The following is a 13,545-nucleotide window of genomic DNA, read 5'->3' on the forward strand; positions in this document are numbered from 1 at the left end:
GGAAATGGAGCTGGCAGAGAGAGAGAGGCAGGGGCAGAGCCTGGGCCGTCCGTCAGCCCTCCAATGGAGAGTCGACAGCCCCCAGGTGCGGAGGTGGCTGATGAGGAAGAGGAGGAACAGCCGGGTCCAGTGCCTGACGTGTGGATGTGCAGAAGGCAGAGAGGAGAGGAGAGGAGAGCAGTGGAAATCTATGGGCTGGTCCTCGGGGCAGTGAGCCACCGCTGCTAACGAACCCCCTTCCTAGCTCGGGATAAAAGGCAGAGGGCTGGAGACGAACTAGAGGTAGCAGAGAACTATTCCTCTCCCTGACAGATTGGTTAGCCTGCGGTGAGAGAGAAACTTTACTTATTTTTTTTACCGGGGGCTCCTAATCAAGAAATCTTGAGTTCACTTCAGAGGGTTTGTCACGTTTGGGGATCTGGGTCAGAACGGGAACGTCGACGGGGCTCTGTCCGATTCTGCCCTTTCTGCTTGCAGCTTGGAACGCAGCCAGTCTGCGCAAGAGTCCCGTGCCCAGATGGAGCTCCAACACCACCGAGAAGAAGTTGGGTTGCTCCAGGAAGAGAAACAGAGACTTGGACTCCGGCTGGAAGAGGCCCAGCGGCTGCTGAGCAACTCCCAGAGCCAGGTCCTCCAGCAAGGGGCAGAACTCGGGTCTCTGAGAAAGCAGCTGGCTGATCTTCGGGCCTCTTTCGAAGACTGCGACCGGGCACGCCTTGAGATGTCCAAGACGGCAAAGAGGCACGAGGCCAGTCTTTGGGATTGCAGGCTGAGTCTGGAGCAGCTGGAGGCTGATCTGAGGGCTTCCAAGGAGCTGACGGATAGGCTGCACAACGAGATGAGCGACAAGGAGCAGAAGATTGTCGCCCTTGTGGCTGCCAAGGAAGAGGCTGTAGCCGAAGCCCTGTTAGAAGCCCAAGAGCAGCACCAGGAAGACCTGAAGGACTTGGAAGACCAGGTGGCCAAGATTGAAGCCCAGAAGGTGGCCCTGGAGGCCGAGAAGGCAACAGCTCAGGAGAAAGTGAAGGGTCTTGTGGAGAAGCTGAGAAAGGTCCACGAAGAGAGCAAGCAGCACAAAGCTCAGCTAGATGCCTTCACCAAATCCATGTCTTCCCTTCAGGATGACCGGGACAGGGTCCTAGAGGACTATCGGCAGCTGGAACAACGTCACCTGGCTGCCATTTTAGAGAAGGATCAGCTCATCCAGGAAGCGGCCGCCGAGAACAATTCCTTGAAGGAGCAACTTCGGAGCCTCCACGGCCAGATGGACGACTTGCACGCGGAGAATGCCAAGTTGGAGGCCGAATTGAGACGCTATCGCGAAGACCTGAATCAAGTCATCTCCATCAAGGACACTCAGCAGAAGCAGCTGCTGAAGACCCAGCTCGACCGGATCCAGGTCCTGGAGAAGGAGAAGGCGGGCGTGGAAGGCCAACTGCGGGAGTCGGAGCTTCGTTTGGCGAACCTACAGCGAGCCGCGGAGGCCCAGGGAGGGAAGGCTCCGGAGGGTTCCCTCTCCCAGTTGCGGGGCGAGATGCCGGTCCTGCGGGAAGGGGGCTCCCTGTTGGAACTCCAGCTGCAGTTGCAAGAGAAAGTGGAGGAAATCCAGAGGTTGGGTGGGCAGCTGTCGCTGGCACATCAGCGGGTGGCGGGCCTTGAAGAGGAGCTGGCTGGTCTCCGCCAGAAGCTGCAGGACGCAGAAGCCAAGATGAAGAAGGAGCTCAAGAGCTTCCATCATGACACGGGACTTCTGAGGAACGAGACCGAGACTGCTGAAGAACGGGTGGCGGAGCTGGCCAAGGACCTCCTGCGGATGGAGCAGAGCCTCCTGGGCGTCACGGAAGAAAACCAGGATCTGAAGGCCCAAATCCAGTCCTTCAAGAAGGCCATGAGTTCCCTCCAAGACAGCTGGGACCAGCTGCACGAAGAACGGCGCGCCCTGGAGAAGAAATGCGCTGCCGACCTGGAAGAGCAGGGGCAGCTGGTCCAAAACCTCCAGCGGGAGAAGCGCCATGCTCAGGAGGCCTGCGCCGCCCTGGAGAAGCAGAGGGACGGCCTGACCGCCCAACTTGCCGCCCTCCGAGACTCGGCGGAAGAGAAGGGCTCCTCGGAGGCGCTGGAGAAACTCAGCCAGCAGCTGCGGTCCAAAGATTCTCAGCTCGCTCGCCTCTCGTCGGAGCTGGAGGGGGCCTCTGGCCAAGTGAAGGCCTTCTCCCAAGCCATGGCCAGCCTGCAGGCTGATCGAGACCGTCTGTTGGGCGAGCTGGACAGAAGCCGCCAGGTGGAGGAGGTGAAGCTGCAGTCGGCCGCCAGTCTGCCTCCGAGTCTTGCCGAAACGTCCAACCTCAAGAAGGCACTCTCGTCCCTCCAGAACGACCGAGACCGGCTGGTAAGTCTTGCCTCTCCGCGGTGTGGGCAGAGTAGCCGAGTCAGAAGGGACCCTCGTGGTCTGCTAGTCCAACACCCTTTTGAAGCGGAAAAACTACACCGCTTCAGACAAATGGTTGTCCAATCTCTCCTTAAAAACTTCCAGGGATGGACATTCACGACTTCCAGTGGCAAACTGTTCCACTGGTTAATTGTTCTCCCTGTTAGGAAATGTCTCCTGAATCCCAGGTTGCTCCTGTCCTTGACTAGTTTCCATCTGTTGCTTCTTTCTCCTGCCTTCAGGGGCTTTGAAGAATAGGTTGGCCCCTTCCTCTCTGCGGCAGCCCCTCAAATATTGGAACCCCGCTATCAGGTGTATTGTTGTCCTCGTAAAGATGTGTGATATTGTTAATGATGTTGTTACGGGACGCGTATCGTTGTTACGATAGCGCTCTTTCAGTGCTATCTCTGTTCTATGTCGCCCCTCATCCTTCTCTTCGGTAGAGTAGACACACCCAATTCCCGCAAGCTTTTGCGGAGACGTTTTATGGGGTCCTCGGAGGTCCACCAGGGAGCGCCTTCAGCGCCAGCTCTGGTGATGCTCCCTAGTTGGGTCGTGAAAACGCCTGCGAGGAAACCTCCAAGAGCACCTGGGAGCCTTCAGTTCAATCCCAAGCGGCTAACGATAATTCTCTCCCGTTGAAGTCGGAATCTTTTGTGGGGGGATCCCTACACCCCGCCCCCCGCTTAACCTGCTTTGGAGAAGTGGCCGGTCCCATTGGGAGTCTTGACCGGCAGGTTCTCCTCTCCTTGCCCTCCAGCTGGTGGAGCTGAAGAACCTGAAGCAGCAGGTGGAGGCGGATGCGGCCGAGATCTCCCGCTTGAAGGCCCAGCTCCAGCGGAAGCAGGAAGAGGCGGAGCAGCAGGAGGAGGCGTTCCAGGCGAAGCTGGAGCAGCGGAGGGCCTCCGTGGAGCTGGAGCTCCGGCAACTCAGGTGAGGCCCTGCGGCCGTGCAGGTAGACCCTTCGGCTGAGCCCCTCCCTCCCTCCCTCCCTCGGGGCGGGGACGGGGACAGGAACGTCTTGCTTCTAAGCAAGGCGGTTGCGAACGGAGACGTTCCTGACTTTGCAACCCGATTTGTTCAATAAATCATCACCGCAGTTGTTAAGGGAATCGAGTTTTTCTCCCAGCGACTTTCACTCTGGGGGCTTCATTTTTTTAATTTTTCAGGAAGAAAAGGCAGGTTGGGAGCAGGGCAGGTGGCAGAGCCCCCAGCAGCAACGCCCAGGTGAGTGGCTTGGTCCGGAGGGCCCCCCCGAGGGGCGTGTATTTTATTTTGTTTTTATATTTTATATTACTCCATATTTTATATTATTTTATATATATTTTTTTTTATTTGATGTTTTATATTGTTTTACATTTTATATTATTTTATATTTTATATTATATTTTATGTATCATTTTATATTATATATTATATATCATTTTATATTATATATTTTGTATTATATATCATTTTATATTATATATTTTTTATTTCATATTTCATATTTGATATTTTAGATTATTTTATATATTTTATATTTTAGGTTTTAGGTTTTACCTTTTGTATTATTTTATATTTTATTTTATATTTTATATATCATTTTATATTATGCTTTATATTATATATCATTTTATATTATATATTTTATATTATATATAAGGGCAGGCAAGCCCTGCTTCGCGGATTCCATCCGTCCTCGCTCCCACCCACCCACCCAAACCCACAAAGTCCCCCAATCGCGCAGCCCAGAATCGCCCTCCCCTCAGGGGGCAGCAACGACGCCCGGTGTTTCCTGAAACAAGAAGCTCCGCCGTGCAATGAAAGCGCCCTGGCTCTAGGCTCAGAAAGCAACGCGAGCCGAGGTGGCGTTTCCTCAGCCCTGGCTGCTTTCAGTCCGCTCGGGAGGAGGAGGAGGAGGAGGAAGAGGTGGAGGAGGAGGTGGTGGCAGCGGCTCGCGTTGTTTTCTGAGCTCTAGGTTCTAGGCTCGCGATCTCAGTAAACAACGCGAGCCGAGGTGGCTTCGTTTCCTCAGCCCTAGCTGCTTTCAGTCCGCTTGGGAGGAGGAGGGGGAGGAGGAGGTGGCGGCAGCGGCTCGTGTTGTTTTCTGCGATCGCGAGCCAGAGCTCAGAAAATAACGCGAGCCGCTGCCACCCCCTCCTCCTCCTCCTCCTCCTCCCGAGTGGACTGAAAGCAGCCAGGGCTGAGGAACGAGCCACCTCGGCTCGCGTTGTTTTCTGAGCCTAGAGCCAGGGCGCTTTCATTGCACGGCGGAGCTTCTTGTTTCAGGAAACACCGGGCGTCGTTGCTGCCCCCTGAGGGGAGGGCGATTCTGGGCTGCGCAACTGGGGGACTTCGTGGCTTTGGGTGGGTGGGTGGGAGCGAGGACGGACGGAGTCTGCGAGCGGGGCTTGCCTGCCCTTGCTGGCTGCCTCTGCTTCCTTAGGGGCGGGAAGGGGGCTCATTTGGACCAAGGGTGAGTCTCCCCCTCAGTTTTCCCTGAAGGATCTTCCGTCGCTTTTGCCTTCTCCCAATGTCTTCCCTCTGTTAAAATCACCCCCCACACACACTTATTTTCAGGCGGATAGATTTCGTGTCTGAGCATTCTCACATGACGGTGGGTCTTTCCCCCCTAAAAACAGTTAAATAAAGAAAAAAAACAATACATCTTCGTGCAAGAACTTTTCTGCTTCCGATTACCTCCATACTTACAAGTTGCAAAGGAAACACGGAAGCAGGGAAGCGACTGCCCAGCTCCGGAGCTCCACACCATTTTTATTTTTTCAGAGGGAATCTCACTCGAGTATAAGCCGAGGGGTTTTTTTTTTTTCAGCACAAAAAAATGTGCTGAAAAACTCGGCTTATACTCGAGTCAATAAGTTTTCCCAGTTTTTTGAGGCAAAATTAGATGCCTCGGCTTATATTCGGGTCAACTTATACTCGAGTATATACGGTATATATATATATATATATATATTAAACATGAAATTAACTGCCGCTAAGCTAATGAGAAAACCAGAGCAGCTTCTTCGGTGCTAACTCCCCGAATGGCGAGGTGCCCCGAATCATCTGGGCCAACGGCTGAGCTTTCTCCTCCCTTTAAGCTGGTCCGGCCCTCCTGTGGCGGTGAGATGGTTACCTGGTCAGTCAGGGTATTCTACCTGCAAGTATCTCCCTCGTGGATTCCTTCTGTTTTTATTCTGTAGCATTTCTCAGTGCAGAATACTTTCAGTAGCAGTTGACCCCACGCTAAATTTGTGTTCAGAGTTTTGCAGTGTCAATTTAGCGCCAGAAGAATAAAAAAAAAACACAGATGGCTGAGGCTTCAGTTAACATCTTTATAAACATATTCAGTCAATTTTACAATACCAGTTGTAGATTTCTCCAACACGGAGCGAACTCAAACAGAAGTAGACCTGTGTTACAAGTGACTCAACTTCAGCGGACAAGCAAGCAAGTTAATTTCTCTTTCAGTAGACAGACTCAGAGCTCAACGGTAGCTTCAGAGCCGCAGAGCCACGCCTAGGCTACTTCTAGTTTCAGTTTCCAAACGGTCCTCATTGGCTGACTTAGCGGCTATGCCTGTTCGTTGGTTGACCTTGTTACCGTGCTCTATTTCAGTCCCTGAATATACTCTGACAATTTTTGTTAATCTTTTCCCCTGTATGCTCCCGTTGTCTTAGGAACACGTTTTGCAAGATTATTACACCTGTATATTTATCTAGGATGCTTAAGTTTACATTCTTTTTTTTAAAACCGTATTTTGCTGAATGTCACACCAAAGGTTCTGGGCTGACTTGTTCGCGTAAAGGCTAAACCATCCAATGGATTAGGCACACCCTTACGACCCTTCCTCAAACACACATCCCCTCCCCACCCCCCGTTTTTATACAAGCTCTCGGCGTCTGTCTCACGTTTGGCTTCTGGACCGCAACTCCCATCATTCTGCGTGTCCTGAGAAGGTTTGGAAGCCGCTTACGAATCATCCCAGGCTAGAATGGATGGTTGGGAGGGTTGTTTTTTTTTGCTGGACAAAATACGACTGGGCCTTTCCACAGGGGTCTTCGGGGAGTCCGGTTCTGGCCGAGACACATCTGGCCAGATGGTGTCCATGGAGGACCTCCAAGTCCAGCTTGAGAACAGCTTGAAGCACCTGCATCAGAAGGAGCTACGTGTCCAGCATCTGAACAACAAGGTAGGGCGGAGATCTGGGGGCGCCTTTCGTTGCGTCAGGGCGAGCTTCTCCGGGTGGTTAACTAGGGAGAGAGGGTGTCCTTCCTGAGAAGCTGGCTATCTCCTGTCCAACCTCTGGTGGGTGGTCCAAGCACCTTCTGGGTCTCCAAACTTGGCAACTTGAAGACTTGTGTCGGAGCCTGAATCTGTGGGGGAAGAGGAGCTGGAAGTGGAGCCGACGGAGATCGAGGTGGCGGCTTTGTTGCTTTGGAGGACCCCAGGGGAGAAGCAGGCTGAGGCAGGCAGCTTCCAAACAGTCCTCGTTGGCTGACGTAGTTGCTAGGCCTATTCACTGGCTCTGTTCCAGTTGATGAATATACTCCGACATTTTAGCCGTGGTTTGTTGAGGGCCTCCCATCGGTCGAGGGGGGAATCGCACTGAATCCAGCCCAACGCCGCCAATATCATCACAGACACCTGTGAACCTAGCTAGCTACTCTCGGGCCTCCCTTGGGGACATGATGCTGGCTTCCCACGGCGGGGGTTGGTGGGCTTTTGAGGAGACCCCCTCCCCAGCCTCATCCTCTGGCTCATCTCTCCAGCTCTCTCAGGTCTTCGAAGAGAAGAATGCGCTCGCCCTCCAACTCCGGGGAAGCAGCCGCAGCCTCCGCGAGAGTCACCAGCAGCACAGCGAGGCCCTGTCCCGTTGCGCGGCTCTCGAAAAGCAGCTGCAGGAGTGGCAGGGTCCGGCGAAGACCACGGTAAGGGCCAGGGAGAGGGTCTGGGGTCCCCCATCTCGGGGCCCAACCGCGTTCCATCCCGGGTCAGGAGGGGCAGAGGATATAGGTCCAGGATACAGGTCTCTGCTTCTGCCACCCCTGTGGCTCCCAAGAGACAAGAGAGAGAGAGAGAAGGAATCTGGGGTCCGAGAGAGAGAGACAGAGAGAGACAGAGAGAGAGGGAGGGGTCTGTGGCTCCCAAGAGAGGAGAGAGAGTGGGAAGGGGTCTGGGGTCAGAGAGAGACAAACAGACAGAGACAGACAGACAGAGACGGGGGGTCTGTGGCTCCCAAGAGAGAGAGAGAGAGAGAGAGAGGGGGTCTGGGGTCCCAGAGAGAAACAGACAGACAGAGAGAGACAGAGAGAGAGAGAGAGAGAGAGGGTCTGTGGCTCCCAAAGAGAGAGGAGAGAGAGAGAGAAGGGGTCTGGGGTCCCAGAGACAGAGAGAGAGACAGAGAGAGGGGGGGTCTGTGGCTCCCAAGAGAGAGAGAGAGAGAGAGAGAGAGAGAGAAGGGGTCTGGGGTCCCAGAGAGAGACAGACAGAGACAGAGAGAGACGGGGGGTGTCTGTGGCTCCCAAGAGAGAGAGAGGAGAAAGAGAAAGGGTCTGGGGTCCCCCATCTCAGGGCCCCTACGTGTTCCACTTGGGTCAGGAAGGGCAGAGTGGAGAGACAGCCTCCAGCATCCATGGAGAGAGAGAGAGAGAGAGATCTGGGGTCCCCCATCTCATGGCCCAACCACGTTCCACCCATATCAGGAGGGCCAGAGCCTGGATCCTGGAGAGAGAGGGGAGGGTCTGGGCTCCCCAAAAGAAGGGAGAAGGTCTGGGGGGGGCCCCATCTCACGGCGCAACCACATTCCACCCTTGTGACCCCCCAAAGAGAGAGAGAGAGAGACCAGCTGCTTTGCACACGGGGGGAGGGGCCATCCTTTTCCGCCTCACGCGGTGAGCACATCTGGTTTCCACGTGGTCCAGGTTGCCTGGCGCAAGCTGCCCCCCCCCCTCCGGTCGAGTTTGGGCTTGACACCGGTGGACGGTGAAGGCAGAAGGAGCAGAGAGCGGGTGGGTGGGTGGGTGGGCGGCACGCTGGGAGCCCCCCCTTTATGCCGCGTTTCTACCCTAGGGCCCCCTCCTGACCGATGCCGCCCCCGGGGCCCCCCAGGAAAAGGACGAGACCAATGCACGGGAGCTGCAGGACCTTCAGGCGCAGTGAGTGTGGCGGTCAAGTGAAATTTGTGCGGGCTCCTGGGCCACCAGCTCCCCTTCACCCCAATTTTCCACTGACCTCGGGAGCCTCTGCTCCACTTCCCCCCCCTCCGCCCCCAGGTGGGACCCCAACGGAGGTATCGGGTGCAAGGAAACGGGTCCGCTTACTAATAGCCGAACCAAGCAGTTTTATTGGCCTCGGCCTATCCAGGCAGTCCTTGACTTACAACAGTTCTTTTTAGCGACCGTTCGAAAGCGACCACGGCACTGGGAAAAAAGGGACTTATGGCCGTGTTACACACCGCTCTAGTAGCATCCCGCGAGGGTCCCGCGATCAAAAGTCAGAGGTTTGGCAACCGGCTCGTATCTATGACGGTCGCAGCATCCCTGGGGTCACACGATCGATCCCCTTTTCACGACCTTCCGGCCAGCGAAGCCAACGAGGGAAGCCAGAACCAGCTGAACAACCCTGTGACTTAAGTTAACCCCTTTTGTGACACAAAAATAACCGTCACAAAAGCAGAATAAATTCCCTTTCATGGCTCCAACTTGGCCCCCAATGTCCAATTATCCTCGGCTGGAGATCCAACTCTTCCAAAAAAACAGTCTGTGAAGGGAAGGAATGCAGTCCGAACCCAAAGTAAAGATAATTAGAAATAAAAAAAAAGCAACACAAACCACACTGAAGTAATTAACGCGGCAGGCCAGGATGATGAATTGCAGACTTTCAAAGGATAACGCAACAACCACAGTTGGGAGGGCGCCAAAACCCAGATAAGCCTCGACCAAGATAATGCAGGCTTTGCTTTCAGCAAGGAGCCGTGTGCAAATGCCCCACTTATAGCCTGTTCTCCCAGCTGCAACTCATGAAAGGGATCAGGGCCCTTTTCTCTCCCGTAAGCCATGTTGCTCCGTTCCTCCCCGCATGCCCTAGGATGAAGAGGGGATGGCTCTGGGTCTTCCTCCGAATGTCCAGCCGGACTGTGCCCTTCCCCTGTATCTTCCACCGCCACCGGAGCCCCACTCCCGCTCCCTGTCGGCTGCTCGATCTCCCCCTCAGAGTCAGACGGCAACAAGGGCACGACACCCTGAAGTGTGATTCACTTAACAAATGTAAAAAAAGGTCGTAAGAATGGGGCAGAATTCATGCCCCGCTTAACCATAGAAAGGTTGCACTCAGTTGAGGTCCTAAGTCGGGGACTGCCCGCGTTTACAAGAATCTCCCCGGATGTCTTGTCTTCCCCTGGGAACCAGCAAATAAGGCTTCCTGGGCGATAGGTTGGGGGCGGGGCTTCAGACTGACTCCTCTTGCAGCTTGTCAGGGTTCCGGCGATTGCCCTGTTTAAATCGTGAGCCTCGAGCCCAGCTTCAAAAAAAAAAAACTCAAAAGATTTATTAGGAGCAACGTGCCGGCATTAACCAAAACGAATCCAACTCTGGGATACGTAATTCACAGTCCCCTATGACCCTGTTTCCCCCCACCCTGGGTGTGTCGTAAATCAGATTCTCCAATGAAGCAGAGTTCACGGGCTGGGTGTCGTCAATCACATTCCCCAACTAAGGGTTTGCAAGGGCAAAAGATCCCGTAGCCTAGCTACACTCTTTGTAAGATCAGGGTGGTAGGTACTTCTGATTGTAAACTGCCATACTGCTCCTCCAGATTTTCCCCCACCCACCCCCTTGTGTATGGCAACTCGAAAACAGGCCTAGGAATGCTTTATGAGTTGACCACAGCTATGCAAGGATGGAAGGCTACTTCCCTGCTTGACTCCTCCTTCCAGCCTGGCTGGTAGTTGCCCAACTGGTGGATCTCTTCCCTCCCGCCTCTGATCCCCGAGCTGATCCCGGGGAGGTCCAGGCCTGGCCTGCTTCCCTTTGAAGAGTCGGGGTCCGTCCATCCAGCCCCCCCACCCCGCACCCCACCCCCACACCCCACCCCCGTCTCTCTCAGGGGGTCTTTCCTTCCATTTCCAGGCTGTCGGAGGCCAAGCAGCAGCAAAGCCTCGCCAGGCAGGGCCTGAGCCAGCTCCAGCAGCTGCTGCAGGAGGAGCGGGAGAGGCGGCTGGCGGCTGAGGAGCAGATCCGCAGGTATCGTTGGGGCGGGGGGGTACGACTCTCCCCCTCCCTCCCTCCCTCCCGGCTGTTCCAGGGACTCCGCTCCCTCTGCTTTGCTCCCTGGGGGTCTCGGCCCAAGGGAGCCGTTTCCCAGGCTGATTGGTGAGAGGGGGTAGGGGGTGCTTTGGGGTCTCTGGGGAGGGGCTGTCCAGGCCTCTGGGGAGCAGCAGTTGTGTGTGTGTGTGGGGGGAGGAGGCCAGGGCCCCACAGGTGGCCTCAGGGACGGGGCCCTGATACCCAGGCCTCTTGCCCCCCAGGTGGGAGTCGGAGGAGTATGCGCAGTCTCTGGAGACCAGCATCGCCATGCCGGCCAGCCCTGAGCGCACCCGGCTGCTGGGGTCTGCAGAGAGCGCCTTCGGCAAGGTAAGGGGCCACACAGACACCCCCCACAGCCCACGGTTGAGGATCCCTGTGATGCCTATTGAGAAGGCACCTCTGTTTAGTCCGTCCTTTCCTCCCCTCCCTCCTTCCTTCCTTCCTTCCCCCTCCCTCTCCTTCCCATCTCCTTCCTACCTTTCTTCCTTCTTTCCTTTTCCTCCCACCCTCCCTTTCTCCCACTTTTCCCTTTCCTTTCCTCCCCTACATTCCTCCCCATTCCCTCCCTCCTCCCCTCCCTCTCATTCTCATCTCCTTCCCTTCCTTCCTTCCTCTCCCTCCCTCCTTCCCTCCCTTCCTTTTCCTTCCTTTTCCTTCCTTTCTCCCTCTCCCTCCCTCCCTTCCTTTTCCTTCCTTCCCTTCCTTTTCCTTCCTTCCTTCCTTCCTTCCTTCCTTCCTTCCTTCCTTCCTTCCTTCTTCTTCCTTCCTTCCTTCCTTCCCTTGCTTCCCTTCCCTTCCCTTCCTTCCTCCCTTCCTTTTTGTTCCTTCCTTCCTTCCTTCCTTCCTTTTCCTTCCTTCCTCCCTCTCCCTCCCTCCCTTCCTTTTCCTTCCTTCCTTCCTTCCTTTTCCTTCCTTCCTTTTCCTTCCTTCCTTCCTTTTTCTTCCTTCCTTCCTTCCTTCCCTTCCTTCCTTTTCTTTCTTTCCTTCCCTCCCTTCCTTTTCCTTCCTTCCTTCCTTCCTTCCTTCCTTCCTCCCTCCCTCCCTCCCTCCCTCCCTTCCGTCCTTCCTTCCTTCCTTCCTTCCTTCCTTCCTTCCTTCCTCTCCCTCCCTCCCTCCCTTCCTTTTCCTTCCTTCCTCCCTCTCCCTCCCTCCCTTCCTTTTCCTTCCCTCCCTTCCTTTTCCTTCCTTCCTTCCTTCCTTCCTTCCTTCCCTCCCTCCCTCCCCTCCCTCCCCCAGCCTTACCATCTTCCTCTTCCTTTCACTCACGAACAGAGTGCGAAGTCCACCCCCTCCCGGCACGGACTGTCCCTCCCGTCAGACAGCGTCCATCACCCTCCCTTTCCCCGCCTCCCTTGGGGGCAGCCGGGCTGGGGCTCTGGGGTCGAGGCGCCCTCCTTCTCTAACTCCTCCTCCCCCTCCCTCCCTCCCCCCTCCCCACAGGCTCGAGGGCCCGGGGCCCCCGCGTGTCCTGCGCTCTCTCTTCTGCCCCCGGAGGCTCTTCTCCCTCCTGGCCACCCTCTACCTCTTCGGGATCCACTTGCTGATTTTCCTGCACGCCGTGGGACGCCTGTGAGAAGACCAAGGCTCCGGAACTTGGCTGGACCGCCGACCCCGACGCCTGGCGGCAGGGGTGGAGGGGTGACCCTGCTGGTCTGGACACAGGGTGGGTGGGTGGGCTTCCTGCAGCCTGGTTGAGGCCTCCAGGGGTCAAGCTCAATCCTGGTTAGTTAAAGCAGGCGACGGCCTTCCTCGGCGATGCAGGGTTTGTGCCGCTCCGTCCAGGGAAGCGCCAGGGTTTCGCCGGCTGACTTGGCGGTTTCGCATCAGTCCACCGTTGATTTTTGGGGGGGGGGGGGCAGGAAAAGGCGGAGAGGCGAGCGATGCCCGCCTCCCTTTGGGTGGCGTTAATCATCATTAGCGAAGGTGGGGCTCCTGCAGGAGAAGGCCGGGATCCTGCTCTTTTGAGACGGGGGCGAGTGAAGACGCACATCTAACTCACGCTAAACCTCCGTTCTCTCTCTTTCTGCACATTTGGGGTGGGGGGTGGACACGTTTAGCCCCCACACCCGGGGGGCTGGAAATTCTGCCCCTTAAGGCGGGCTTCCCCAACCTTGTCTGGATTCAGGGACCAACCCGGGGGAGAGAGGGGGAGGAGGGATCCCTGCAAGCGGCCCCCGTGTGCTCGGACCTCCCATTTGTGCGAGTGGCGGGCAAGCATGCGCACCGTTCTTGCTGGCTGCTGACACAAGTGGGGGGGGCCTGCGTGCCCGCCACTTCCGCTGCCCGGTTCCGAGGGGGTCAAGACATGGTAGTGGGGTGTGGGGAGATTTTGGGGACCCTTGCCCTAAAGGGAGGAAGGGGGGTGTAACCCTGTTCTGTCCTGTTCTGGAGAGTCGAGAAAGGAGGATCTGTCTGAGGTCCCTGGACAGCGTCTGACCGTCCAATCTCCGCACCGCCGGTGCTCAGTTAATGGAAGGTTAATGGAAGCCACATCCTCGGCTTGAAGGGGAAAGGGGTCAGGATTATGGGCCAGGGGGTTCCCTTTCTGGCCACTTTGAGAAGAAGAAAGACAGGCCTCTCTTGGTCTAGCCTAGGATCTGCCTCTGGGACCCCGTTGGACACTTAATGGGGGTCCCCACCCCATGGTTCTGGGGGGGGGGTTCCCTTTATCCCCTCGGCCTGGCCTTCTGGGTCTCTGCCGCCCCTTTGTTGTGCAATAAAGATGTTTATTTTTCTGAGCGTCTCGCGTATGAGTGGCTTCTTGTCCAAAGGTCATCGGGAAGGCGTTTCCGTCAACTCCCAGGTGGTCATAAATTGGTCGTGACT

General features: G+C 55.8%; 1 protein-coding gene across 1 annotated transcript in view; it reads left to right on the forward strand.

Annotated features, from left to right (window-relative positions):
- Positions 1–13,458, forward strand: part of LOC113451965 (golgin subfamily B member 1) — a 41,044-nt gene extending 27,586 nt beyond the window's left edge. The window contains 10 exon segments of the mRNA XM_087935503.1: positions 478–2,389; positions 3,189–3,361; positions 3,598–3,655; positions 5,515–5,536; positions 6,370–6,605; positions 7,186–7,344; positions 8,486–8,571; positions 10,543–10,656; positions 10,941–11,054; positions 12,166–13,458. Coding sequence (XP_087791629.1) covers positions 478–2,389; positions 3,189–3,361; positions 3,598–3,655; positions 5,515–5,536; positions 6,370–6,605; positions 7,186–7,344; positions 8,486–8,571; positions 10,543–10,656; positions 10,941–11,054; positions 12,166–12,292 — 3,001 coding nt within the window. The 3' untranslated portion in view covers positions 12,293–13,458.
- The last annotated feature ends 87 nt before the right edge of the window (positions 13,459–13,545 follow it).

The sequence above is a fragment of the Pseudonaja textilis genome, chromosome 5 (assembly GCF_049901715.1).
Source record: "Pseudonaja textilis isolate UNSWEBS1 chromosome 5, rPseTex1.2, whole genome shotgun sequence".
NCBI lineage: Eukaryota > Metazoa > Chordata > Lepidosauria > Squamata > Elapidae > Pseudonaja > Pseudonaja textilis.